This window comes from Blastomyces dermatitidis, assembly GCF_000003525.1.
Source record: "Blastomyces dermatitidis ER-3 genomic scaffold supercont1.5, whole genome shotgun sequence".
NCBI lineage: Eukaryota > Fungi > Ascomycota > Eurotiomycetes > Onygenales > Ajellomycetaceae > Blastomyces > Blastomyces dermatitidis.
This window is the reverse complement of record NW_025544778.1, coordinates 2,636,534-2,664,181: the sequence shown is the minus strand read 5'-3', so window position 1 is coordinate 2,664,181 and position 27,648 is coordinate 2,636,534. Positions and strand designations below refer to the sequence as shown.

General features: G+C 47.5%; 7 protein-coding genes across 9 annotated transcripts; 3 read left to right on the top strand and 4 right to left on the bottom strand.

The window, feature by feature from the left end:
* Positions 1-443: 443 nt before the first annotated feature.
* BDCG_05204 (glycerate kinase) lies at positions 444-3,564 on the bottom strand. The gene has a single exon (XM_045420868.1). It carries the CDS (start codon positions 2,404-2,406, stop codon positions 988-990), a length of 1,419 nt encoding a protein of 472 aa, XP_045276881.1. The 5' UTR covers positions 2,407-3,564; the 3' UTR covers positions 444-987.
* On the top strand, positions 672-6,882 carry BDCG_05203. Of its 2 annotated transcripts, none has more exons than XM_045420867.1 (9): positions 672-939; positions 996-3,458; positions 3,565-4,480; positions 4,559-4,650; positions 4,704-5,093; positions 5,159-5,264; positions 5,334-5,652; positions 5,733-5,862; positions 5,986-6,882. In XM_045420867.1, the coding sequence occupies exons 3-9, from the start codon at positions 4,303-4,305 to the stop codon at positions 6,430-6,432; spliced, it is 1,662 nt and encodes a 553-aa protein (XP_045281166.1). In that variant the 5' UTR covers positions 672-939; positions 996-3,458; positions 3,565-4,302; the 3' UTR covers positions 6,433-6,882. The 2 variants fall into 2 exon arrangements, with proteins under 2 accessions (XP_045281166.1, XP_045281167.1); XM_045420866.1 differs by having other exon boundaries at positions 5,733-5,874.
* On the bottom strand, positions 6,404-9,977 carry BDCG_05202 (AdoMet-dependent rRNA methyltransferase spb1). The gene is made up of 4 exons (XM_045420865.1): positions 9,617-9,977; positions 9,405-9,554; positions 7,567-9,328; positions 6,404-7,498 (listed from the first exon to the last, which is right to left on the bottom strand). Exons 1-4 carry the CDS (start codon positions 9,632-9,634, stop codon positions 7,014-7,016), a joined length of 2,415 nt encoding a protein of 804 aa, XP_045276880.1. The 5' UTR covers positions 9,635-9,977; the 3' UTR covers positions 6,404-7,013.
* On the top strand, positions 9,926-13,942 carry BDCG_05201 (uncharacterized protein). Its single transcript, XM_045420864.1, has 5 exons — positions 9,926-10,220; positions 10,287-12,155; positions 12,229-12,308; positions 12,373-12,522; positions 12,658-13,942. The coding sequence occupies exons 1-5, from the start codon at positions 10,080-10,082 to the stop codon at positions 12,914-12,916; spliced, it is 2,499 nt and encodes an 832-aa protein (XP_045276879.1). The 5' UTR covers positions 9,926-10,079; the 3' UTR covers positions 12,917-13,942.
* A 3,610-nt stretch (positions 13,943-17,552) lies between these two features.
* BDCG_05199 (increased rDNA silencing protein 4) lies at positions 17,553-19,557 on the bottom strand (the record flags this gene model as incomplete). Its single annotated transcript, XM_045420863.1, has 2 exons — positions 17,553-19,440; positions 19,511-19,557. 2 exons carry the CDS (start codon positions 19,555-19,557, stop codon positions 17,553-17,555), a joined length of 1,935 nt encoding a protein of 644 aa, XP_045276878.1.
* Positions 19,558-19,868: 311 nt separating this feature from the next.
* BDCG_05198 lies at positions 19,869-24,791 on the top strand. 2 transcript variants are annotated; one of them, XM_045420861.1, is made up of 7 exons: positions 19,869-20,269; positions 20,335-22,448; positions 22,501-22,632; positions 22,699-22,831; positions 22,909-23,014; positions 23,111-23,603; positions 23,687-24,791. In XM_045420861.1, the coding sequence occupies exons 1-7, from the start codon at positions 20,193-20,195 to the stop codon at positions 23,710-23,712; spliced, it is 3,081 nt and encodes a 1,026-aa protein (XP_045281165.1). In that variant the 5' UTR covers positions 19,869-20,192; the 3' UTR covers positions 23,713-24,791. The 2 variants fall into 2 exon arrangements, with proteins under 2 accessions (XP_045281165.1, XP_045281164.1); XM_045420862.1 differs by having other exon boundaries at positions 23,696-24,687.
* Positions 23,951-27,624, bottom strand: BDCG_05197 (uncharacterized protein). The gene has a single exon (XM_045420860.1). The coding sequence runs from the start codon at positions 26,678-26,680 to the stop codon at positions 25,175-25,177; it is 1,506 nt and encodes a 501-aa protein (XP_045276877.1). The 5' UTR covers positions 26,681-27,624; the 3' UTR covers positions 23,951-25,174.
* Positions 27,625-27,648: the final 24 nt, after the last annotated feature.

Here is a 27,648-nt window from a genome sequence, read left to right as displayed (position 1 = left end):
CGCGGGGAAGCACTCTCTGCTGAATTTATACCCCCATTAAGGAGGGGCGGGACGAGCGGCGTAATGGCAGGCTAAACTGGAACTATTAATAAATAGAGCAGAGACGGAGGTTCATGCAAGATCCCCCGCTTATTTATTTAGCTCGGACCGGGAGCACAGCTGTTCCACGGTTTATGGTGTTCAGTCCCGACTTAGAACAAGTTGCGGTTGCTTATTTATCGTGGTCAGCCCGTGTTTGTATGGTGCATCAGCCGTTACAAACGGCTGCTGCAACAGTGTATCCAACAAGGGGATGTCTACAAGAAAGAGAGAGATGTGTGGAACTCACTGGATGTGGTCATTTTGCAGACTGAGTGCTCCAATGTCTTGATCTTATTATACCAAGATACAAAGCTTGTGGATTGGAATATTCACTATGACACTCAGACTGAGCATTCTCATAGCAGGGTTCAAATGGCAACAGAGTAACTAACTACTATACTATCACTGAAGTTTATCACTTCAGTCAATCAGGACAAGTTATTATTCTTTGATAATTACAGCAGCCAATAGTGACATTTGAGTCAAATGAATTTTTGAAATGTTTTTCAGTGTAAAAGCTTAATTCCACATAATACTCAATACAGAGCAGAGAGTAACTATATATTTATTGCCGTAGATGATGAGGTTGGGTCAAGCGAAGGCAACGTCCATCCATCTCTGCTGAATCACGCATCCCTAGCCTCATTCATCAAATCAAGAATGGTCAAAGAAATGAAGCCTTTTCTCGAAAACTATAATATATTAACAATCATTGATCATTAGAATTTTGATCAATACATTTAAGATATTGAAACTGAACATTAGCTCAAACAAAAAGAACGACAAACTACGTGGAGAGCAGAGGGGCAAAATGTGTGTATATATAATCTGTACATTGGTAACATAATCCACAAGCAAGTGAGTCACTCAAGCAAGCAAGCCCACCTTAATACACATATAAATGAGTTATTTAGGAGGCTGCACCAGCAAGGAAGCGCGTTCACCAGCGACGACGCTATCTCGAACTCGTAGCGACTGGCCCAACATCAACACACGCATCACACTTTCCGCCGCATCCGTTAAAAGCCGCTCTGCATCTGCAATAGCGACCTCAAGAGGTATCGGCCCTTGCATTATACTCGCAAAAGCGTCGATGCCAATCAAATAATTGGCCGCAGCATCGGGGCCAACTGTACCCGCAAGCGCAATGACGGGCAACCCATGCTTCTTCGCACGCAAAGCGACCTCTGCGGGGATCTTGCCCTGCGGCGTCTGAGAGTCAAGGCGTCCCTCCGCAGTGAATACTAAATGGCAGTTTCTGAACAGGTCGTCGTTGATGCCGAAGTATTCTGTCACTGCCTCGTAACGGGGCCGCAGCTTGGCACCGAGGAGTAGGAGGCCGGTACCCATTCCGCCAGAAGCTCCGCTGCCAGGGACGGTGGATATGTCGCGCCCTAGCTTTCTGCTGACGGCGGAAGCGTAGGCATTCAGTGCGGTGTCGAGTAGCTCGACCTCGGCGGGGGTCGCGCCTTTTTGCGGTCCGTATACACGTGCAACGCCCTTAGGACCGCACAGGATGTTCTGGCAGTTGCACGCGACTTCAATTTCAACGTATTTTAAACGGGGATGGAGGCCGGAAAGGTCTATATCTGCAACTGTGCAAAGGGCTGCGCCGCCACTTGCCGGCGCAAGCTCATTTCCGTGGATATCAAAAAAATGTGCACCCAGGGCCTGGAGCATGCCAGCACCTCCATCGTTGGTTCCTGAGTCGCCGCAGCCGACGATGAGTCGCTCCACTCCTTCATCTAGGGCTGCGCGCATCAACTCACCGACTCCGTAAGTAGTTGTGATGGTTGGGTCACGGGAGTCTTTGGGAACCAAGCGCAACCCTGCGGCAGCAGCCATTTCTACAACGGCAGTTTTCTTCGACTGGTCCCCACCAAGGATACCATAATGCGAGATGAGAGGAATGTTAACAGGGCCGGTGATTTTCAAATGTCGAAGTTCTCCACCAGTGGTGGCAACAAGGGCATGGGCGAACCCCTCTCCTCCGTCGAATAAGGGGGCTTTCTGCACGATTACATTTGGGAGGACGCGTTTGATTCCCTTTTCGATGCAATCAGCTACGACAAGTGTATCGAGACTCTCCTTGAATCCCGATGGACAAACAAGGATGCGCAAGGGTGATTGCACTTCTGGCGGTGGAATTGGGATATTGATGGGATCATCGTTGCGCATCTGCATGGGAATGACCTGTGCTATCATTTTTGTCTTGGATCGCGGTTTCGAGGGTGTGCAAACGAGCGTATAAGATTGCTTGATAAGGGCAAATATGGGTATAACGAGAGAATAAAGCGAATGTATGATTTGTTCATGGAACAACATGTTTCAACGAGAGGATACTGATCTACTCTATGCAACAATATGCGTCCTCCGGCTCTAATTTATGTTCCTGATGGTCCTACTAGCCCTGCCACCACCGGGCTGCGTATGCAAAAGTCATCTTGCTGCGGCCCGATCTTTCGATATCAGTGTCATTTGACTTCATGTGAAATCAGTCGTACTAACTACCGTGCGCCTTGCGGAAATGATGTCTTGATAGCCTGGTTCACTCCGTTCTTCATCGATGGAAGCTTTTCACATTTCTGTTCGACGTTTAGCCTATATTCTATTCTAGCATGGAAACGGCCTGCGCAAAAGATACACGTATATAGTGACGCGTATCCGACTTCCTTAAAACCAAATCAGTCAAGCAAGTCGATGAACCAACAAAACGAAGGATTATCACTGCCAATAGGAGGAAGGCCTTGGGAATCACGCCGGGTTCGCTACCGGCTTCGGGCATGGAAGAAGAGAATTTTCAATTTTCCTTCATTGGCAGGATAACACCGAAAGCCCTACTTGAGCAAAAAAGGAAATCTATAACGTGGCCAGCAACCGAATTCGGACTCGGCCCGTTGGCTCCATCACCAGCGGCTACCTACCACTGCCCCTGCCAACCTTCTCCTCCAACAAATCATGGGCAATCTAGCTCAGCATGGGATGACACGGGAAGGTTTCAACCAGGGCCTATGCAAGGCCAGTCACCCAGCAACGCTTAAGGGTGCAGACTCACAGGTAGCTCTGGTGTTTTCGGTTGTCTCACTCGAAACGTGGGCAGTGCAATGTCGGGATCTACTGCTGCAGTTTTCTCCGAGACAAAGGTGTCTCTGACTGTCTTTTAGATACCTAGAGAGTAGCCCTTGAAGGCAGAAGTTTCCCGTTGTATCAAGAAGTATATGCTCGCAGGAGTGGTCGTCATCGCCATAGGGCTACCACTAAGGTGGACGTCCGATCATAGCATGATACTCTAGATACCAGCAAAATCTAGGGCATGGATTTCGGGTGGCCGAGTTCAAGGGTCAACTTTAGCCGAGCATCGCCGCCGGGGAAGAAAGGTAAGTCACATGTACATTACATACAAGGATAGGGCTGAGGGATGAACAATGCAGAATCCGTTGTCGCTAGCCTTGTACTAATATGAATTGCCTTGCTTCGTTACAGAGTACGGAGTAGTTGCTCCTCCATTCATTCCCAGGCTGTTGGTTAGCTGCACTGGCACAGCCACAGCCTCGGCCCCATGTCTTGCTCCACAGTTGCCCCACAGTTGCTCCACAGCTGCCCCATAGCTTGATCCACTCTAATCCAACGTCGGCTGTGGCTGCTTAACCACGTCAGCCACGAGTCGTCATCAGTTCGATGCTTTTCTAACTATAGCATGGCATGCCGCATGTCCATACATCTTCTACACATTATTATTCTCCGCACAGTCTCCGTGGGTGCTTCGGGATGTTGATTGGTTTTAACTTGCATGCATAATACGAGCGCTAGCAGAAGCTTAGAACCATTTCACCTAAAAAGCAGTGTCACCGTTGATCCTGACATTCAGGGCAAAGCTCCGACCGAGTATAGTATCTCTAATTGATCAGGTTTCTTGTTACTTGTTACAATGTGGGCATAGTAATGATGATGAATCAATTCCTAAGGCTCTCTTATGCAGGGTTACCACTCTTAGCAGTGCAGAATGTCTTTGAATCCTGCATGGTCAGTCAAATGATCGTGGCGGTGTGGAACAGTTTTCCTAGGTTCCTGAAAAGTGTCTCCGATATTTTTCGGATGTTCTGATGTCTTCAAAATGCCAGATGGATCTGCATTTTATGCCTGATCTCATCTAAGATCGGAACGCCATACACTCGTTTACTTTCACCATATTCTATTGTTGGGGCTTCTCGCAAAATTTCAATGGAAACACGCAATTCCCGCAATGGGAGGATTTCTCCTTCTATCCCGTCCGTCATTTCTCGCACTTCTACGATTGTAGATGAATATCAACTCCCACCGTTAAGCTTCACACCGTTTGCGGAATACGTCTATCACTCTCCCAACGGTAGATTCTCAAGTGACAATTTTGAAGAATGTAGTGAGTAGCTCAACCACAAGGAGTTCAAGCCTCAAGCCGTTTCCTTTATTATGAGACTCATCCTTTTCTGTATCTAAGATCCGACCCGATGTGGACAATATCAAGGATACCAAGGTGCTGAAGCCGCCAGGCTGGCATTAATACAAAGCTCAAGTAAAGATCCAAATCTGGTAAATCCCCCGACTCTTGTTTCCTCAATGGTCTAGTTTGCTGAATGGGACAGGTTACTTGGTCTGGTCCAGAAGACCCTGAAAATCCTCTCAATTGGGCTCATTCTGCGAAGTGGGCTGCCGTGCTTATCGTCTCGTCCTTCACCTTCATCTCGCCTGTGTCATCCACCATGGTGGCACCGGCGTTAGCCACGATAGGGAAGGAATTTGACATTACTTCGTCTATGGAGCAAGTCTTAGTCATGTCAATATTCCTCCTGGCATATGCTGTTGGCCCTTTTGTACTGGGCCCTTTGTCAGAGATATTCGGCAGAGTAGCCATCCTGCAGCTGGCAAACTTATTCTACTTGGTTTTTAACACTGCATGTGGTTTTGCGCAAACCAAGCAACAAATCCTGGCGTTTCGGTTTCTTAGTGGTCTTGGAGGAAGCGCACCACAAGCTGTACGTCCGTCCCTTAAAAAAAGCATGCATAATTTCCTTTCGCCCTAATTTTCTGGCAAAAATAGCTGGGTGGAGGAGTCATTAGCGATTGTTGGAGAGCTGAGGAGCGTGGGAAATCCATAGCTGTATATAGCTTGGCTCCTTTCATTGGCCCTGCTATTGGCCCTGTTGGTGAGTGAAATACACTTGACACGGCACAAGCCCTTCGAAGAATCACGCTTGAAACTAACTACCACAAAGCTGGGGGGTTTATAGCAAAACACACTACCTGGCGCTGGATCTTTTGGTCCGTCTCCATTGCTGACGCAGGTGTCCAAGTTGTGGCTTTTCTTTTCCTCAAGGAAACCTATGCACCTAAACTTTTGGCAAATAAAGCTAAAAAGCTACGACAGAGCACCGGAAATAATGCTTTGCGGACCAAATGGGAAATGGAAAACAGTACATTCAGTATCCTTTTGCGCAAAAGCCTTGTTAGGCCGTTCATTATGCTGGGCACACAGCCAACAATTCAGGCCCTCGCGTTATATCGAGCATATTTATATGGGCTCATGTATCTGGTGTAAGTAGTACTGTTTAATGAATATTTTGTTTCTCCCATACGTGAGGGAGACAAAACACATAACTAACATCTCTCTACAGCCTTTCATCTTTCCCCCTCGTTTGGGAAGGAGTATACAAACAAACCACCGACATAGCAAGTTTAAATTACCTGTCTCTAGGCGTCGGGTTTGTGATAGGCCTGCAAATATGCGCTCCAATCATGGACAGAGTCAGTAAAGAAGTTGTATATGCTTCATCTACCCCTGGTTAACCCAGATCTCCCACCTCAATCCATCCCTAACTTCTAGCGGAATCCCAAAATCTAAAATCAAAGAAGCTAACCAACCCCAAGATCTACATACGCCTAAAAGCCCACTATAACGACCCAGGCCGTCCCGAATTCCGCATCCCCCTCATGCTACCCGGTGGACTCCTAGTGCCCATCGGCCTCATGACTTACGGCTGGACCGCGCAGCCGCACATCCACTGGATAATCACCAACATCGCATCTGCCATCTTCGCAACGGGCCTCATCATCGGCTTCCAGTGCGCGCAGGCCTACGTTGTAGATGCATACACCCAATATGCTGCGTCCGCGACGGGCGCGGCTGCTTTTTTGCGGACGTTGGCTGGATTTAGTTTCCCGCTCTTTGCGCCTACTCTGTATGCTCGGTTGGGTTTGGGCTGGGGGAATGCATTGTTGGCGTTCATTTCGGCGGGGTTGGGGATTGTGGCGCCTGTGTTATTGTGGAGGTATGGGGAGTTTTTGAGAAGGAAGAGCACTTATTGTGCCGGGTGAGTGGGACTTTCGGGAGGGAGGCAGATGTGGAAAAAAGTGTATATATGGCTGATGGAAGTAGTCTGAATGGCAGGGATGTATGTATGTACATTACTATCTCTCTTTTGCGCTTCATGATGATAAATTCATTGTATCTAATGACATTTACGGAGTAAACAATGACTGAATAAGGATGATATGTTTTTTGATTCTAAGTATATTGGGCGGGGAAATTATCTTAAAGTGGAGAAATGGATAAAGATGATAGCATCCTGCGCTTAAATTTTCATTTTTCTTTTCAAACCGTTCGACCAGAGCCAGCACTTAATTAGGATTTGAGAGCATCATTTCGAGCTTGAAGCCCAGCTGAAGGAGAGAAGTAGCATAGTTATTCTCTTTGATCTTATTTTTATCCATCCCATACTCTAAACTCCTCCCGCAAGTGAGCATAGAATGTAGGCCATATACTAAATTTAGACAATTAACAAAACAAAATCCCCATCATCCTTAAAAAAAAGAAGAACAACCCCTAATTCTTCTTCCTCTTCTTCGCCAACCTCTTCTCCGCCCTAATATCCTTCTTCATCCTCGAGTCCACAATCTTATACTTCCCCTTGACCCCCCTGGGCCTGCCAGAATACCCTTATTGGCCCCCTTCGCCACACAAGCTTCACATTCTGCTTTGGCTTCTTCTTCATCGCGCGACTCATCATGCGCGCAATCGTCTGCGCATTATCCTTCTCGCTCAGCGCCTCGTCTTCAGCCAGCAACGCAGACTTCTTGCGCAGTTTCTCCAACCGCTGTGCAGCCCTGAACTTTTTGCGGCCCTTGGCTTCCAGCACCTTCTTGATAGGGCGCGCGTTTATGGCGCGCATCTTTTCGCGGATTGCGGCCGCTGCGGCGGCGGTGATTGGTCGTAGGGGTTTGGAGTGCTTGCCTTCATCATCTAGGAACCACTCGGGGAGTCCGTCGTTGTCGCGGAAAGTGTACTTGTTGAATCCGTCGTCGACGACGTCTTGTGTTGTTTTCTCGCCCGTGACGATTTGTTGGGCAAGAGCCATGGCTTCCGCTGTTATTATGTCGATGTCTGACATGAATTGTTAGTGTCGATTACTTCTAGACCCAGGAAATAACTTGAGAAGGGCAAAGGTTTACCAAGTTGTCCATTTTTCTTTCGGGGATCTTGTTTCTCCTCCTCTTCAAAGTCAGGGGATATATCATTTCCCTTCGGGTTCATTTTACTTTTGGATTCACGTTTCTCGGATGTTTGTTTCCTGTCAAGCTTTGGGGGCTGTTGGGTCTCCGAATTATCATCGTCGCTCTCAGAAACATCAGAATACTCATCATCTTCCGCTCCATTTTCTTGCTGCTGAGCTGCAGTCTCTCCCTCAGAACCTGTCTCACCTCCCTCATCTTCCTCATCTTCATCACCCAGGTCTCCTAAGCCCTGGAATATATCTTGATCGAAAAACATCGCAGCTTTGTTAGACAAGCCCTTGCTATCAACAGCAGGTCGCGGAATTGCATCGTGCAACCTAGTATCGTCGCCATCTGTATCCTCGCTACCCTCTTTATCGGAATCAGAAATCCCTTCCCATTCCTCCGTTTCAAAGTCTTTGCGAGCTTTTTTGGCGCGTAATTTTGCATCCCGATCCTCCCGATCAGCTCTGTATCGTTCGTACATGGAATCTAACTCGCGCTCTAACCGATCTTCCTCTTCATCTGAGTCCTCATCAATGGTTGACGAATCGTCCTCCTCATCGTCACTTTCAACAGGCACCATCTTGCCGCTTGTTATTTGGCTTACATCACCGGCACGGTTAACGGGCTTAAGTGCAAACATAGCGCCTTCTCCAATAGGTCCAGATTGTTCGATACCGATCTCCATGGGGGTTGTCATATGCATCTGCATCCGTACTATTTCCTTTTGTTTTCGCTCATTCTCCTTTCTTCGTTCCTTCTTTTTCCTCGACGTCTCCTTGTCCCGCATCCGTTGTAGATCCTGTTGGATTGCAAGCTCCTCATCCATTGGTTCTACCTCAGCTACCTCTTCGCTCTCATCTGGTTTACTAGGCCCTTTTTTCACAGCTAATCCAAACTTTTCCCGCACTTTTATTCGCCATCTCAACAAATTACGGAACTCTTTCTTCCCCAAAACTTTGAGATCTTCGCAACATAGTTGAATTTCCTTTGTGGTTTCTGGAAGTCGCGCGAGGGTTGCCAAAGCAAGGTCTCCACCAGTTGACTGCTCAAAGCTCAACTTGTTGTATTCTCCCAAAATTGAGATTGGATCAGTCGTGTTTATGAACTCGCTGACGGGAATTTCTTTGAATTGAGTGTAATTTCCTTCCTCGTACCCATCTCGCTTCCGCTTCTTTTTCTCAGGATTAAACACTTTTGCCTCGTGGTTTGGAGTAGGATCTTGCAACTCGGCGAAGACATGTCTAGGATCAAGGAATTTTGGGTCGATGTGTTTGGGGGCCTTGAAACCTTGGCAGACAACGAAAATTTCGGCAGAAACGTTTCGTGACGAAGGGGGCTTTGTGGCCTCCACGTTGTTAAAAAGCTGTTTAAATACCCACAATAACGGATTATAATCTTTTGACCTGAAGACTTTGGTAACGAATGTTCCTCCTGGAACCAGGAATTCGGTGGCGAGCTTCAGAGACTGAAGTACGAGCTCTGCTTGAGAGAAAGCATCTTGAACCCACGCTACACCAACGTTTGGTGCACCATCATGGAGAACAGTATCTGCTTTCCACGTTTTAAGATGCTGACGTATCGTAGCACGACATTTATCCGTGGTAATATCGCTCTGGAAAGTAATGACTTTGGGAATCGGTTTTATGGGCGCCAGGTCGACGCCGATAATTAGAGACTGTGAGGGCATGCATTCTGCAGCAACTTGACACCACGACTACAATGGTCCAGGAACATTGATCAGTATACATGGAGCAACAGGGAGCCGGAGGGGCATGGTTACAGGAACTTACGCCAGGTGCAGCACAAAGATCGATTACAACTTTGCTCTTCTCCAAGAACCCATACTTTTTGTTAAGCTGGATCAACTTGAAAGCAGCACGAGCTCGATAGCCCTTCTCCTTTGCTAGCTTATACCACTTGTCCAAGCGGCCTTTGCCATGCTAGTAGTGACTGTTAGAATGCGATCAAAAACTAAATGCGCGAGGAGCTTTCGCATACCTACCTTCTTCTGGATGGCCATGGCTGACCTTTGCTAGGCGGATCAATTAAACCGAAACTGCAGGGATTGGAAGACAATCAGGAACATGAATCCAACCAGTGCTGCCGAACAAATTGGCCGTTGCGGTATGTTTTTCGACCGTTGTGGCTGCTGTTGTTGCTCTCCCGCATTTCTTCCGATGTTTTTTTCCAGATGAGGCTGGTGCCTGCCAAGACATCTCGCTCCAGCCACAGCCCTCAAGCCCGATCACATGACAAATGCAAACATATTACATCATGGTCATTCCGCGCCAAGCCCCTTCCTGAGCCACGAATGCGGCGCAACAGACAACAGACAACAGATCGAACAGCTTCCACGACTCTCCTCCAACGGTTCTTTTCTCGCCCTCCTTGCCGACCCCAACACTGCCGCAATAGTTACTTGTCATATTGACTGTTTTCTGTGTTATGAGTTCCCTCTCCTATCGATGGCGCCCGCGGGACCGCGAAAGCGGGTGAATCCAAACGACGAAAACGGCGAGCCAGCAGCCGCCTCTCAGGCTGGCCCCGTGGACTCTGACGCTTCCGCAGAGACGCGAACGCTAGACATTAAAAATGATAATAGGACGGTAAGAAAGCCAGATTTTGCTACGTTGTGTAGGAAGTTCTGTGGTAATTTTTGAGTAATTGATTAGACCTGGTATAACCCATCCTGGCCCCGCAAGCCCAAGGCACCCGCGGTCACGGAAGTTGCTCGTGAGAGCATTTCTGCTGAAGCAGCTTTGACGCCGGAGCGGAACTCGTCAGTTTCAACGCCTCATAACCAAAGTCGACCTGTTAGGCCGCCCTCCATCGGACTTACGAAGAAAATCGGAGGATCCACGAGGTCACTGCCTGCGGAAGTAGCCACCACACGGATCAATATTGCTTCAATTGGCTCCGCTTCCGTTCCGGATATGTCGATATCCGACAAAAAAGTTGAAGGCGACACACAGCATAGTATAACTGGTGGCTCAGCGCCCATGTTACCGACTGTTTCGATAGACGCCCAAAACGGCAAAGTTACCAAGAAACTCAGTGATCCGGCGGACACCATTCCGGATAGTAATCAAGATAAAAAAACAAATCAAAACACACAGCCTACTCAGACGTCAGGCTGGCTTGGTTGGATTCCGCTCCCAAGAATCGGCGGCGAATCCACTCCGAAGCCAGGGCAAGCAGATCAGTCGGCCAATGCTGCTGGAGTAGCCATACAATCTAACAAAGATGAACCGTTACCCCGTGCAGACGAAGAAACCGAACAAAATGATACTGAACAGCCTACAATTACAATTGAGCAAAAATCTACTGCCCCTGAGGACCCAGCTCCTACAAAGCGAGCCTGGTTCTTGTGGGGTGGTAAATCCGCTTCCTCGCAACAAGCGGAAAACTGGCAAAATGAGAGTCATGCGCAAGAGAGTAGAACAAGTGCGGACACTCAAACTCCCGCTGCAGAGTCTAGTGATATAGATCTGCAGACCGACCACAAGGCACTCCTATCGGACAGCAGCAATGTTGATATGACAGTCGCTCCTTCAAGGGCAGCATCGTCATATAGTTGGTTCTTTTGGTACAGAGAGGTACAGACAAGGCCTGCTGGGACAAGCACTAAGAACCTAGAACGAACAGAGGATTCAACTGGCACTGCGGAATATCAAAACCAGGCATCGGCGTCGATTAGGGTTTCGGAACCTGAGGTAGCGACGCCAACTCCAGCAGAAGCAGTATTGCCCGGCCAACAACCCAACTCAAGCATTAAAAAGACCACTGCACCTACGAAGGAAAGGTCTCCTGCTGCTTCGACAACGAAGATTTCGTTCCCTAACCAGGTGCTTCCCACATTAAAGGCTAGCTTCCCTGTACCCGAGCGGCCTAGTATTATTCGGCAACTTGGTAGTTTGCTCTTCTCTTACAACTACCCCGAACCCCGCCATGTAACACTGACAAATGACCCACCACGTGTGAAACGTGCGCTTGCGATCGGGGTACATGGATTATTTCCAGCACCGTTAATTCGCACTGTCCTTGGGCAACCGACAGGCACATCCGTCAAATTTTCAACTATGGCAGCGAAGGCTATTTCCTCATGGACGGAGTCCCATGGATATTCGTGTGAAATCCAGAAAATAGCTCTTGAAGGTGAGGGGCGCATCTCAGAACGTGTAGATTTGCTTTGGAAATTGCTCCTCAATCATATCAATGATATCAAGAAGGCCGATTTCATCTTGGTAGCTTGCCATAGCCAGGGTGTTCCGGTCGCGACCATGCTGGTTGCGAAGCTGATAGCTTTTGGTTGTGTGAGCTCTGCACATATTGGCATATGCGCCATGGCGGGTGTCAATCTAGGGCCATTTCCCGAGTATCGATCTCGCTGGATTAGTGGATCAGCTGGCGAATTATTCGATTTCGCGAACCAAAAGAGCAAGGTCTCACAGGACCACTTGGCAGCGCTTGAAACTGCTCTTGACTTCGGCGTGAAGATTGTGTATGTGGGAAGCATAGATGATCAACTGGTGTCATTAGAGGTATGTACATTCTTGTAGGAGTGTTGCTGTGCATATGGGAAGCATAGAAAATGCTGATTTCATTCAATTCCAGTCATCTATTTTTTCAACTATTTCGCATCCCCATATTTACCGAGCGGTCTTTGTGAATGGCAGAGTCCACGCTCCCAGTTTGTGAGAAAATATCTATATCCTCGGTCAAAAAGGCAACATTTTCTGACAACACCCCTTCATACAGCCTATCACAACTCGTTGGTTTCGCGATGAAACTACGTAACCTTGGAATATCTGATCACGGGCTTATTCGGGAGCTTAGCTCTCCCCTTGCTGGAAGTTTATATTCTGGCGAAGGCCATTCCCGTTTATATGACGACGAAACACTTTACCGGTGAGATTTTACAGTCTCCTCTCTTCAAACAAAGCGCCAAAAAAAAAAAAAAAAAAAAAAAAAAAAAAAAAAAAAAAAATACATGAGATACCCTCAGCAAAATGTGCAATCTATTGACAATTCGTTTTCTTTCAGACTCGCTATCGAGTTCACGCTCGAAACGCTTCCCGTTCCCAATGCCAAACTAGAAATAAACACATCGAGCCGTTCACCAAACGGAAACCCATACATCCTCCCTTTCGCCATGCGAGGTGTCCTGGAGGAAGAATACGTGCGACGCGAATTATCCGAGGAAACTTCGGAGCTCCTGAAGCTGTTTGACGACTGGAAGCCTTCCAGCAAGGTACTGAAAGATGTCAAGTTTCGCCTTGAAGGGATTAGGTCTAAGCTTTGAGCGATGCCTCTTTGACCTTCTCCTGTCTATATCTATTTTACAGCGTGGTCAGTGAATGGCGTTGTTCTCGTTTCCCAGGAAAAGCGGTGCGTTTGGAATGTCGCTGCTTTCTATTCTTCTGAATTCTTCATTTGCCCACTGCTTCTTTCTTTAGCGGCATTATAGATAGATTTTGTCCTGTGTACGCACACGTTCTACTATCTTGTTGATGTGTGTCGTTTATTCCGTCCTGGTTCCTGCCTGTCTTGGATATGATATTCCTTTGTCGAGCTGTTCAACGCGGGGGGGGGGATGGTGATGTGATCTAATGTAAATAGATAATGTAATTTAGTAACGGTAACCAAATACGCATCTTATAAGTTACAGAGGAACATGTCAGAAAGTGAAGAAGCTACGTGGAATGTGTTAGGGTTAAGGGAAACAAGGGTGTATAATAAGTCCGAAAAAAATACGCCACGCATTATGCATTGATTGCTAACTGAGGGACTGTGGCGACTAACGATATTGGTATATAGACGAGAAAAATTGCAAGAAATAAAAGGCAGAAAGATGTGTAATATACAAGGGAGAGAGGTATCCGGGAAGAAATATGACCTCTAGGCCAACCTAAATAAATGGACAGGCGACATCCCAAACAAAAAAGTGAAAAACGAAAATGAAGACGAAAAAAAAGGGAGGTGGTAAGGAGAAGGAAGAAGAAAATTGGCGGGTATGATGAAAAATGAGGCTAACATATCCAGAAAGATTATGTATATGAAGGGAAATATATCCTGGAAATAAATATATGTGAAATCAGGCGTAAAGTGAGGGTGGGTCATGGAATCATTCAAATCCGCTGCAAGTGAGGAGAGAGCGAAAAAAAAAAGAGGAAAGAGAGAGAGAGGAGATAAGTGAAATGTATCCGCTGCAAATTTAGCATCCCGCTTGGTCGTTCGCGATAGCCAGAGAGCGGGAGCAGAGGCTTGACGTGATTTCCGAGATGGGAAGACTAGATTTAAGATAGTCGAAGAAACTCTGCGGGCTAATTATGGCTGCGGGAAAGCTGTCATGAAAGCGCCTTCAATTTCGTCTAGCACGACCAAAAGAGGGCAATGATTAGATTTATTCCAACAAAGGAGCTTTCAACAAAAGTGTAAACTACTAACCTCTCATTCCATCCAGCGCCTCAAACGCTATTGAATAGTTTCTAACGGCAGATATCACACACTCCAAACCATACTGAAGCTCATCCGCTAAGTCGTCAGAGGGTTTTAGTGGGTTTCCTTCTACACTGCTAGTGTGGTCTATGACTCGAGATTTATAATAAAGCATGAGCATGGCATAGCTGCTCTGCATGGCACAGCAAGCAAAAGAAGGCATAGTCCGTGGAAGGGCGGAAGCAGGATCATCCGAAGGCGATCGCGACCTTGGGGAGATACTTACTAGATCCTTATCATCGTATATTGGGGTCGGATACGGGAGGGTGCGGAACATGTGAGCGATGGTGAGAGCGGAGTTTAAACAGATCTCCGTTGATTCGTGATTCGTGAATGGAAACGCATCCTCGTTAACCCAAGTTGAGGAGGATGTGGTGGCGCCAGAGACATCTGATGTTGTCGAGCAAGAGGATGGAGATTGACCCGACGGAGGTATTGTAGGAATATTAGATAAGTTGGTTGAAGCGCAGCAAAGCTTTGAGCTTCCTTGTGCGTCGGCCTCATGCCCTAGGTACCCTATGCTGGCGCAAGTGAGGTCGCAGTGTTTTTTGATAAAAATGGGGATATCCAAGAATGCACGGAAACGGTGAGTTTTGATGTGGGCGCTGTTACCATCAGTTCCGCTGTTCATGTACACTAAAAAAAAGGAGCGCAATTATACGGAGTGATCTTACCTCGAAAGCTTGAGAAGGGATATTTTTCGGATACTTTGCGCAGTTATTGATTCAGAATCAGTCATCCCATTCAAGGGAGGCATAGATGGGGTAGTCGTGGCGTGGGCCAAAACGGGCCGAATCCAAGCGTCAACTTTTTTCATCCGCTCGTATATATATGACATGTTGCCTCGGGCTTTTAGGGCTTGATTAAGATCAAGAATGAATTGAGTCCCAGCAACAAGAGCGTGCTGGGCTCGCATTAGGATTGACCAACCCTAGACGGTAGATGAATTAGATCACGGACCTGGGTATTAAAATATGAATTAATCTTACCTCTGGGTCCGAAGCGAAACGCGGAAACGGGGTCACAAATCGCGGGTCGTTGAGAATGATTGTAGGAGGCTTTCATCGAAAGATAAATCTCAGCCACAGCATTCGAAAAATATATATCCTAGCGTCTTTAGTAAAACTTACAGTCGTGCTCACGATTGAACCTTGGCAAACGCTGTAATACTGCAGGGCCATATATATATTAGTTCAATGGATATGATAAACTTCCATGGGACTAGAGTTTTGCATACGGTCATCCACCAAGCGCGTCGTTTCGCTTCAGAATAAATGTTATCTTCAGGTGGCAACGCATGCAACGACATATTCATTGCCGTAACAAAAGCCTGACCAGCACGGTGCCGCATTTTGACAAGATTTCCTCGCTGGGCATACTCGTAAACACTAAGAATTAGAAGTGCTAGAACGGCTTCTAATTCAACAGGTACGTGCGGGTGAAGCGATGGTCGTTTAGGGACGGGATGTTCATTGAGAAGGGCCTGAGAAGGGTTGGCGGCGGACTCCGCAAGATCGGATTCCGCCTCAACGCTGTCCAAGGAGGCTTTAGAAAACCACTGAGCATACGACCTTCGAAGGAGCACTGACTCTGGTGAAGAAGGATTTGGGTCTTTTGGATGGGGAACGAGTGCAAGAATGGCTGATATTGCAAGGCTTATGGGCGACTTCGGTATATAACCCAAGGGTGTTTCTGTGGCCTGTAATTTTGGATTAGAAGATTTCCCTGGGGAATCCAGGGGGCGGTCCACTGCGATGGGAGCATGTGCAGGAGGGAATATCGGAAAATATTGATGGATAAATATGTAATATCCATTTAATCTGCAAACCAGATTAGCAAAATTTCTATGGCGCCTAGAAGAGTGAACGCTGTATCATCTATCATTCCTACATGGAAGGCATGGAAACACCTACATGTCATGTTCGTTACCGTATACCCTTACCCGTGAGGGATCCTGGCTAGGCATATTAACGGGAACGGGCTCTGTAGCTAGCGTAGCACGCGATACATCTCCACTAGCAGGTACCATTAAATCTTCAAACATCGACTGGACTTCCGGAGAAAAGTCAAGATGTCTCAATCCAGCTCCTGGCACAGCAAGGGAGTCGAATTGATCAAACACCGCTAATAAAGATAGGTCCATAAGTACTTTTAGTCTTCCGGCCACAAGTAAAAAAAAAAAAAAAAAAACGCAAACATAATAGTTAACTATCAGATAGTGCTCATTTACCTTCATGTACGCGGGTAAGAGGGAATGTTGACACCCATGACTTATCATGGGGTTCCAAACCCAGGGACGAGGGCTGTCCCACTTTTTTTTTCCGTGGGCCTCCCCGTTTGCTAGGGAGATAGCTGCATTCTTTCCCCTTACTGGCGCACTGGGTTTAAAAATAATAGTGTTTAGCAAAAAAAATGCTTCCGCTCTGCTTGTCCATACATCGCTGGGACTGGGGGCAGGGATTGGACATACCCCTGAACATGTCTCTTTTCCATCGCATCTTACTCTGGAAGCGCGGCTAATGGCGAATTTCGGGTTATTCATGAGAGTCCATCAAAGGTCATCAAACGTATGAAGTGTGAGCGGGGGGGGGGCAAAAAAAAAAAAAAAAAAAAAAAAAAAAAAGCAAACATGCATCATCCACACTTTGAAAAGGGCTGGATCAAAATGCCCCAAGTGCAAGAGGAGGACGAACACACTCACCAGGACAGACAAGCTACCTTGACAGGCGGTTTGGCAAACTTCTTGCGCGCCGTTTGCTTTTTGATTTTTTCAAATTGGGCCTGGCTATTCTGGTGGTCATGGAGTGAAGCCATCACCATGTCCTTGCCGGTGCCGCTATCCATCAAGGAGCTAAGAGGCACACGATATGGCAGTCAATGCAATTAATTGTAGCTTTTCCTCCCCCCTGGAAAGCAAGCCAAATCGCTGCCCAACTATACCCGGTGAATTCTGACTACACTGAGGCCAGTAGAGATGATAAAAGCAATAACCTCGAATCAGAAGAACAGCGTATGTATACTGTTTTTTCCTGTGCAAGCACTGTGGGTGGTTATGGTATGTATGGTCGATGTTAGCCTGCGGGAAGGTCGAGCGTTGGTCACGGTCATGTGTTGGCGGTTTGCCGGCTTATTCAGCAGCGCCGAAGCCATGGGTGCTGCAAACCCCGATGTGGCTGATCCGGGGTTTGCTCTATACTCTCTGAAATGGCGGACGCTTTTGTGAACAACAACAGCTCGAGAGCACCATGCTTGAGCAGAGGAGACGCGGGCATTGAGAGTATCCATAAATTGATGTGTACGGAGTACAGCCCGTAGATTTCTTTATGAACTCCTCGACCCGACCCGAGCTTGCTATTATTGGTTATTTTGCAGAACTACATCCCATAAGAATACATCATTATGAATAGTTACATGTAATAATAAATCAAAGGTATCGGAATCTAGCTAGTCCCGGGAATGTGAACACTATCCCATACACTCTGGGAGACGTTAATTGGAAGCTTTCGTCCTTTCAAACACTGGTCGACTAGCCACATGCCCACCACGAATTCCTGGCGAGTGAGCATCCTCCTACTGTCGTGGCAGACAAGATCCCAAATTTGCCCAAGGATGATGGGCTGTAGTCGGCTCCGGGACCATATATCCTTCACCACGAGATTCAACACCATATCTCGTAGCGGGGCCCCTGAGGCCCCAGGGAGGCTGCGTTCATCAATCAACAGGCCTCTGTTCGCAGCCCATACCCCTTCATACCGTTTCCGCTCGCGGTCCGTAATTCGATCTCGCCACCGTTTTCGATCGCCCTCACGATGCTTGTTTGGATGCGTTTTGATTATACGATGACGGTGGAACTTTTTCAGCCGTTTGGCTTCATCGTCATTTTTTGGTTCCTGGCGCAACGTTTGTCTCATTCCCTTGGCGGGACTGGACGTACGAGACTCATTCTTGTGAGGGCTATGTAGGGGGTTTAGTGAAGCGCGGGAGCGAGAACCTCGATGTGGTGGTGGTGGTGGAGGAGTCTTTTTGGACGGGGATGGTGCTCTTGAGGATGCTAAAGATGAAGCTGCTAAAGCACCAGCCAATGAACTTTCAGACAACCCTGAATGGTGGGGTCGCAGGCTCGATCGGGAAGATCGGGAAGGTAACAATTGGGATCTTGGGTCTCCGGTGTTTGTAATCGCGGAACGGATACTCATAGGTCTTGCTGTGTTGGCAGAATTTGGCTCGTTTCCAATGGTGATGGCGGCCTTGGTAACTAGATTCTTCGCTGGGATCTTTTGTTGTGATGGGCTGGGTTTATTCGCAGTAGCCATTGGCAGCCTTGGTGGTAACGGAGGGCCATGGTTGCCCGGAGAAAAAGAAGGCCTCTTTTGTAGGTCTTGCGGTGATGGCTGTGATATCTCCCTGTTAACTGAGCTGGAAGGTAAAGAGGATCCCGTAGGCTCCTTCCTTGGCAGGCCATCCGGTCCCCCGGGGCCAACATTCTGAAGCCCGCGAGGATCATTAGACTGCTTGTTCTTATCTGCAACGACTGGCGATGCCCTCGTAGGGCTATTCTGTCCACCAAGGAAGTCGTTTCGGCTCATCAGATCCGGTAAAATACTTGAAGCAGATGGTCCATCATAGAGACCTTGGCTGTGGTCGTTTTGCTGAACTGGTGAACTAAGTCCCCGATTTCCCCTAGCCGGTACTGCTGGTGAAGTCCGCGCTGTAGATTTGCCTACAGCCAGCTCGGCAGCGATCTGCTGGGGACCAACCGTTCCTGGGCGAGATGTGTTTGAGTCGCGATTGGATCCAGTCTGTGATAATGTGGACTCTTGAGCTTCGCTAAACAGTTTAATCCGGTCCCCGACTATCCCCGCAGAACTTTGGGGGAATGTATCCTGCTGCATATCGTCATCCTGTGTTTCGAATCTATGGGGGCCCAGATCCATCGCGGCAAGCCTTCTCGAATTCCTCGTGCTGTTGGCAGATTGTGTTGTTGTGAGCTTGCCTGATCCATTCGCATCAAAGGCTAATGACGCTCCACGCAGAGCGGCGGATTGAACATTGGGTTTGGATGGGACTGCAGGTGGCTGTTTGGGCCGTTGAGACCCTGCTCGTGAGCCCAAGTCGCGATTGAGATCGTCGTCCGTCATGGGGGCATCTGATTGGTGGGCGTACTCGATGATAGGGCGGTTCCAAAACTTGAATATGTATCTTTCTACTGGCTCATCATAGTTGTTGATGTGCGCTTCACGGCACTTGATCGACCGGAAGGAATTCGCGATGTGAAACGCTCCACGGTATTTGATATTAGATTGCTTGAAACTGAGAAGTTTGCACGGGCTATATATAATAGGTAACTGCTTATGTGAGGCTGTATGCTGCCTGAAGGGACTCGACAAGCGTATCATACCATACCGTCGAAGCAGTCAAGCTATCTTGGGAGGTCGCATTGAGCATTGTTGTTCAGGGGTAGGATGGGACGTTGGTTAACTCAGCTAGCCTGGCCTCTCAGCCCTATCCCATACCAGATCGGGTAATCCATGAAGTTTCACGGTTGGATTATTTTTGGATCACCCGTAACATCCGTATTAAATAATAATTTTACCACCATTGTTCCGCAATGATAACCTGCGATTTTTTTCTCTCCAATATAATTTACTTCCTCTGCTCTATTTACAAGTAACAAGAATGAAGGATCGACAGAGTGAGTGCTTTCGAAATAAAAGCACTGAGGAAAGAGGAAAAAAAAAAAAAAAAAAAAAAAAAAAAAAAAAAAAAAAAAAAAAAAAAACCGAAACTTAAAGAAGACAAAGGATAACAAGTGCTCAGTTATAATGATTTGATGCAATAGAATAGGTGCCGTTATTTTATATATTTGAAGTTTTTCCTGAGACAATTAATTGTGAATTCATGTGGATGACATCAGATCACGTGCGTTGGCGCGACCTTCGCGATGTGCTGCCTGGAGACCATGTACAGAGTATATATAGAGGGCGCCGTCGTCCACGGTCATTGCTCCATGGCAATGCTTGCCAGAAACTCTGTAACCCAACCATCAACATATCCTTTATATTTATTCTCTTGTTTTCGGGATGGATTCGGATGGAGAACAAGAACCAGACGGTCTACGACAGGCAGACCCGAACGGCGAAGCTGACCTGGACGAGAGGTAAGCCTCATTAAATACACATAAAAATAGGCACCCCTTGAAAATGACTGATAACACCTTCCTAGATATCCCAATCGCCCTCGTAACCACTCACCCACCCTACCATTTCATGACTTATTCCTAACCCTATTTAACCCTCTCAATGAAAACAAAAAGCGTCCAACCGGCCCGGCGCTTGCGCGAAGAAAGGTCGGCCCTCATGGACATGGTGCTGCCGTCCATCTAAGCCCACAAGAGCGGCGAAGGGACATAATTCAGAGGTTCATTTCGCGATGGAAGAAAGAAGTGGGTGACGATATATTTCCTGCATTTCGCTTGATCATTCCAGAGAAAGACAGAGATCGAGCTATGTATGGATTGAAGGAGAAAGCCATCGGCAAGTTGCTGGTGAAAGTCATGAAAATCGACAAGAACTCCGAGGATGGGTTTAGCTTATTGAACTGGAAAGTTCCCGGGCAGATTTTTGCGAGCAGAATGGCTGGTGACTTTGCCGGACGCTGTTTCGAAGTCATATCAAAGAGGCCGTTGAGGACTGAGGTGGGCGACATGACCATCGAAGAAGTTAATGAGCAACTAGATAAATTGTCCGCAGCTTCAAAGGAAGATGAGCAGGTGCCTATTCTTGCATATTTTTACAGAATGATGAACCCTGAGGAGTTGATGTGGCTTATCCGGATTATTCTACGACAAATGAAAGTCGGTGCCACAGAACGGACACTTTTCAATATCTGGCACCCGGATGCAGAGGCATTGTTTAGTATTTCTAGCAGTCTTCGCCGAGTCTGCTGGGAGCTTTATAACCCAGATATTCGCTTGGAAGGGGATGAAGCCAAGGTCACTCTGATGCAGTGTTTTCAGCCTCAGCTCGCTCAGTTTCAAATGCAATCGTTTGAACGTATGATCCAAAAGATGAGGCTGGCCGAAGACGATCCAACTTTTTGGATTGAGGAGAAGCTTGACGGAGAACGTATGCAGCTCCATATGGAGTCCGACGATTCGATACCTGGAGGGAAGAGGTTTGTATTCTGGTCGCGAAAGGCCAAGGAATATACGTATCTGTACGGTAATGGATTCTTTGACGAGAACGGGGCGCTCACGAGACATCTCCAGAAGGCCTTTGCGGATGGTGTTCAAAGCATCATCCTGGATGGAGAGATGATTACCTGGGACCCTGAGCATGATGCGATTGTTCCTTTCGGGACTCTCAAGAGTGCCGCACTAGCCGAGCAAAGGAATCCATTCTCGACAGGGCAGAGGCCATTATTTCGTATATTTGATATCCTTTTCCTAAACGGCCAACCACTCACGAGATACACGTTGAAGGACCGCAGAAGAGCACTTGAAGCTAGCGTTATTCCTGTGCATCGCCGTTTCGAAATTCACACTTACGAAATTGGCCACAGTGCCGCTGATATCGAACATTTACTCCGGAAAGTCGTCGCCGAAGCATCTGAAGGCCTTGTTCTGAAGAACCCCAACTCTCCATACCGTCTAAATGAACGTCACGATGACTGGATGAAGGTTAAACCCGAATATATGACTGAGTTTGGTGAATCTCTCGACTGCATCGTAATTGGCGGATATTATGGCTCTGGTCGTCGAGGCGGCGCTCTATCAAGTTTCCTATGTGGACTAAGAGTAGATGAATCACATGCCAAAAAGGGGGATCATCCTACAAAATGCTATTCATTTTGTAAAGTTGGAGGAGGTTTTACTGCTGCTGATTATGCAAATATTCGCCATCATACCGATGGGAAGTGGATTGATTGGGATCCAAAACGACCCCCCACTGAATACATTGAACTTGCTGGAGGTGATCTACAATACGAACGACCTGACGTATGGATAAAGCCTGAAGATTCTGTTGTTCTCTGCGTAAAGGCCTCATCAGTTACCCCAACTGACCAGTTCCGCCTCGGCCTGACGGTGCGGTTCCCGCGCTTTAAAAGGCTACGCATGGATAAGGACTGGCATAGTGCCTTGTCGATCCAGGAGTTTATGGACCTCAAGTCAAATATCGAAAGGGAAGTGAAAGAAAAGGAATTCAAGGTTGACGATTCTCGCAAGCTACGGCATAGGAGAACTACGAAGAAGCCCTTGACAGTTGCCGGTTACGACGGAGGCAAGAAGACTAAATATGCGGGTCCATCGGGGAAATTGTTTAATGGACTCAATTTTTGTAGGTGGCCCCAGTTCCTTGCGTTTGGATGATGTGCTCACAAGCTCATTAGTTGTCATGACCGAATCGGTTCACCAGCCTAAGAAAACCAAGGCGCAGCTTGAACAACTCGTGAAAGCAAATGGCGGCAAGATATATCAGACAAATACAGCCGCAGAAAATACAATTTGCATCGCTGATCGCAGTAAGTAGAAGATGATAATGTAATCTGAACATGGCATGCGGGAAGGCTTATGTTAACGTATCCCAGGGACTGTTAAGGTAGCTTCACTTCAAAAGAACGCGAAGGAGAACGTCATCCGGCCATCATGGCTCTTCGACTGCTTATCACAAAACGAAAGGGATCATGGCCTTCCGGACCTGCTTATTCCGTTGGAACCAAAGTTAGTTCATATCCGCTCTCCTTCCTTCGTTTCCTGCCGTACATATTACCTGACCAGAAATTTATCAACTCTGGAAGACACATGTTCTTCACAACGGTAGATCAAGAGGAAGAAATTGCCGGAAACGTCGATAAATACTCCGATAGCTATGCTCGAGATATCGATGCCTCGGAACTCAAAAAGGTCATTCCATTCCTTATTCATGTCTTCCCGTTTGTAAAAGATAAACGTCTCCCTTCACAAGGAGAAACAATAATATGTAACTAACACCCCCCACAGCTCCTCGACGCTATGGCCCCAGCGCCAGGTCTACCCCCTTCCAATATATCCCAACTAGAATCCCAACTCGAATCCCACAGCCTGAATGAACAAGAATCACCAACCGCAACAGTATCGAACAACCCATTATCCCCCGGCTGGCTTTTCAAAGGACTAGTCATATACTTTGCCACGCCTCCATCCAAGTCCAACGACGAAAAAGGCAAAAAACCACATATCCTAGCACAGCGCCTCCAGCTCGCTTCCAACCTTGTGGAGTTCGCCGGCGGCGAAGCCATCACGGACGACAGTGACATGAAGGATCCACGTATCACGCATATTGTAGTCGACAGCAAAAGTTCCGGCGATAAGGCTGGCATGCTAGTGACAAACGTTGCTGAAATAAGGAGGGCGATTTCATCCCTGGCTGGGGTTGGGAAGCAAATTCCGCATATTGTTGGGGTTGAGTGGGTGGAGGAGAGTTGGAGGGAGAGGACGTTGGTTGATGAGGAACGTATGTAGAGATGTCACTTAAACCCCCCCTTTTCTTTTGTGTAGAGATTTTGGAAAAGTGGGATACTAATATATTGGTGGCAGTTTATTCAGGATACGTACCAAGGTGAAAATGCAGTATATCCATTAGAGGTGCTGAACGCATGGACCTTTGGGATCAAGAATAGAGTGCCCCTTTACGAAGATTTCTATGCTCGCTTCATGGCCTACCTCTACTGGGAAGAGAAAGAGAATGAAACGTTTCATTCGAGCTTTACAAAAAACCTGGATACGCATACATATCTCGATGGCTAGCTGATGGCCTGAATTATGATCTTATGATGTGATGAAAATCTTTTGAATACAGTTATATTTTGAATTCTCTATGGTCTTTAGCAGCTGGAGCAGTGGTTAGATGACTCTTGGGAATGAAAAATTGTACCATTTTACTCATAGCATGGCAGTAAACAGGGTTCATATTCAAGTTGAAAATTGCTCGTTTTGGGGACAGCTGAGCCGATGTAGGAGGTGTAGAAGGCGTATGGCAATAGCGGAATGAAGGAGTGAACGGGTTCCAAGTTTTAAGCATCTAAACGTACCCGGCGGTTTGGCTTGGGTGGGAACCCTGTATATCTATGAGCTTTTGATTCCTTTTCCTCATTTGCCTTGTCCCTTGTTACAGCTCTGTATGGCGATGGTCGTGGTGGTGGTAGTTATCAAGGTGCTTTAGAATCCTCCTAGTGGCGGTCCTCTGCCTCTTTCTGTATTCTTTACGGGTTTCATTCATTTCTACTGCCTATAGGAAGAAGATACTAGGTATCTTCAACTCCGTAGCTCCCGGAAGTTGACAAGTGGTGTGCTGTCATGGGACTCTCTTGCTCCCTTTATAACATGTGGAAGCTGGATTGGATTGTGACGGCGGTCTCCTGTACTTCAGCTGGCTTGGAACCAGGACTGTGGCCATGAGTTCAGTCGGACTCGGATTAACTGCATGCGTAGTCAGTCCATCGTGGGGCAGGGTGCCCGTGATAAGGAGACAAAGTTGGATAGCAGTTATGCAATGGCTATTCAGACGTACATGTACATGAATGAATGAAATGTTTTTACTTCACCTCTACCCAACTAATTATTATTATTTCAATTTTTCTTTTTTCTTTTTTCTTTCCCAGACACCTTATGGCCATCCCTGTTTTCAACCGTCCAAGGAAACACCTCAGTAAAATAAGGGACTCACAAAGATAAGTCAGATTGTAAGCTTGTCTATGTAAATAGAGTTGTTCCGCGCGGTGCCTTTAACCTCCACGTTTCATGAAAAAATCGCTAAAATACTAAAATAGCATGTCCTATCTATCACCACAGAAAAAAACCCCAAAACCAAACCCTCTTGAACACCCACTATAACCCAAAGAAATGTATATAAAAAAATCCAGCCTTGTAGTATTCGCCAACCCGCTCGACATATGAAAACGTCAAGGTAAAAGTGAAAAATGAGTTAAAGGAAAACAAGGGAAAGGAAAATGCGCATGGGCTGCGCGGCGTATGGCCAGTCAAGCGAACGAGGATACAAAAGTAAGGGAAGAGGAGAAGAGAAAATCAACATAATTCATCTGCAGATACTGCAATCCACCTTCGTGGAATCTTGCAGCCAGCGCATCCACCACCACCACCACCACCTGCACTCATATAAACAGTCACAGCAGATGATGATGGCGATGACGACACCACCGTCTTCCTCGGCGGAAGCCAGACTTTGGCTCGACCGGGGATATCACTTCGAAGTTTACCACGACGCCGCATGTTCATTTCTAAGACGACCATGCGGAGGAAATCGCCGTTCTCTCTGGGCTCGCGCTGGCGGTGAGCCGGGGATTGTGGAGGGTCTTCTTCGCCTTCCTCGTCTTGGTAGTCAGAGTCGTTGTATTCATCGCTATTCTCAGCGTGCGAGCCATCTGCGCCTGTCGGATTAAGAAACGGGCGATTTCTGCGCACTTTATTGACCACTGGAGAGCTGTATGTCTGCATTTGAATGGAGGCTGTGCATCTGAGCGGTTGGACGGGAGTTCCTCGCGGGGATTCGCTGTAGATGTGAATATCAGCTGCGGAGATGGTCAAGGGGTTTAAATAGCGACGGAGTGCCGGTGAAGGGGGGTTCTTCATTGGAACAGGATGTTTATCGTCGGTTAGCTCGGGAGAAAAGGAGAAGAAGGATCGCGTCAGAAAATCTTCGGAACGGACTGAGGGGGCTGTGAAATTCGAGACGCTTTGGGCGGCGGATCTGAGTGCTCGAAGTGAGGCTGTGAGGTTTGACTTGACTGTTGCTCCAAGTTTTGGAAGAGAGCGGAAGGAGTTTGAGCCATATGCTGGTAGCTTTGTGGGAGTCTCATCGATGTGTATGTGATTATCTGGTATAGACGAAGAAAGGAGTGGGTGGTCCTGAGGGCAGGCTTCACAGGGCGAGAACAGACGCTGTTTCCGAACAAACGGCAATCGTTGAGTGGGAAAATATGGAGTTGCCGGGTCACTGAATGGGGTGGGAACATCATCATCATTATCTAAAGAAGGAACAGAGTCCAGCGATAAGGATTCTACTGAATCCGGAGTCTCTGATCCGGCCGGGAGGTTGCTCTCGTCATCCGCCAATTCGTTTGGAGGGCTCAAAAGAACGTGGAGAGAGGATTTTCTTGATGCTCGAACCATTCTGCCAGACTCGTTTCCTGCTATACCCTCCGCAAACAAGCCACCCAGATATTCTGCATTGTTATAGTCCAACAAACGACGCTGTTTCCGACCAGCCCAAGTCCGCGGCACCGGAATTGCCGTCGCTTCTAACAAGTTCGAAACATGAAGAGGAACAGAAACTTCCGGTCTTGTCGATGAACTGGAGCGCATTTCCGCGTTTCCTTTTGGAGGATTTCTTCTTGGTGTGGTTTGGAGAGGGCGGATAGATGGTCTTTGGGTTTTTCGCTGCGGAGCGATGAAAACGGGATTTGTCGGCGGGTCGAAAATTCCAGCCGAAACTACGGGAGCGGCCTTCTCATCCTGTAACTGGACGTTCGTATTTCTCATCGTAGAGTTGAATCGAAAAGTCTGGGGAGGCATCGCCGCGGTTCATCACCTTCGCAAGGGCTAGAGAGTAATGGGAGATAGTGAGTGGTCTTGGTGGATAGAGGTTGGAGGTAAACCGTCAACGCAAACACAGAGATGCAGGTAGTCAATCCTAAAGCACAGTTCCCTATAACCTTGGCAGACTGACTGCCCACTCTACTTGTTGTGCTTGTGTCAACGATTGCTAGATCAACTCTCTAAGCCTTGTAAACGGATGTCAACGACAATGAAGCCAATATGATCTGCCAAGTGCATAAACATAGCAGGCTTGTGAACAAGAGCGAATCCTAAGAAGGAAGAAAAGAGAAAAGAAAAGAGAGGACAGGAGTCGAGAGAAGGGATGGGGAGCGAAGAGGGTTGGTGATGAGATTGAAGAGATCAGGTTTGCCGTGGGTATTGGGAAGTCGGGATGTTCCTGTACATGTATTATTATACTCCGTACCTCACCGCACAAAAACGGTGGCGCGGTACTTCCGCTCTCCAGAGGACGGAAACGGCTGACGGCAACCTGCGCTGGTTGGTTGGGCGAGACTTGGCGCTGCGACGTCATCGCCGCCAATCGTTGAGCGCGAAGAGTTTCCGTTTGCTGCCCAACAACTTCACCATGTCAACAACCAGCACAGCACAGCAACATCGCCAGGATGGGATCGGGGGCCACTTGGGGACGCATGCGTCTGCATCGTTGGAATTATTATTATTGGCACGGGAACCGTGTCACGGGCTAGCTAACACAGGTTCCACTGGCTGGATCGTGGAGACTGGAGACAGCTGTACAACCCATTCCTCATACTACTGCGTAAGCTGACGCCGCTGGTCCAACCACGCTGCGTAAACCAATTACTCTGCATAGAGGTGTTTTGAACGTCCGGATTTCCCTCTTGAACGTGTTTTGCTGTCCGCAAATCATCCCTCTTTGCATGTCACGCGATTCGTCCCGTGGGGGAAATCAAACCACCGCTAAC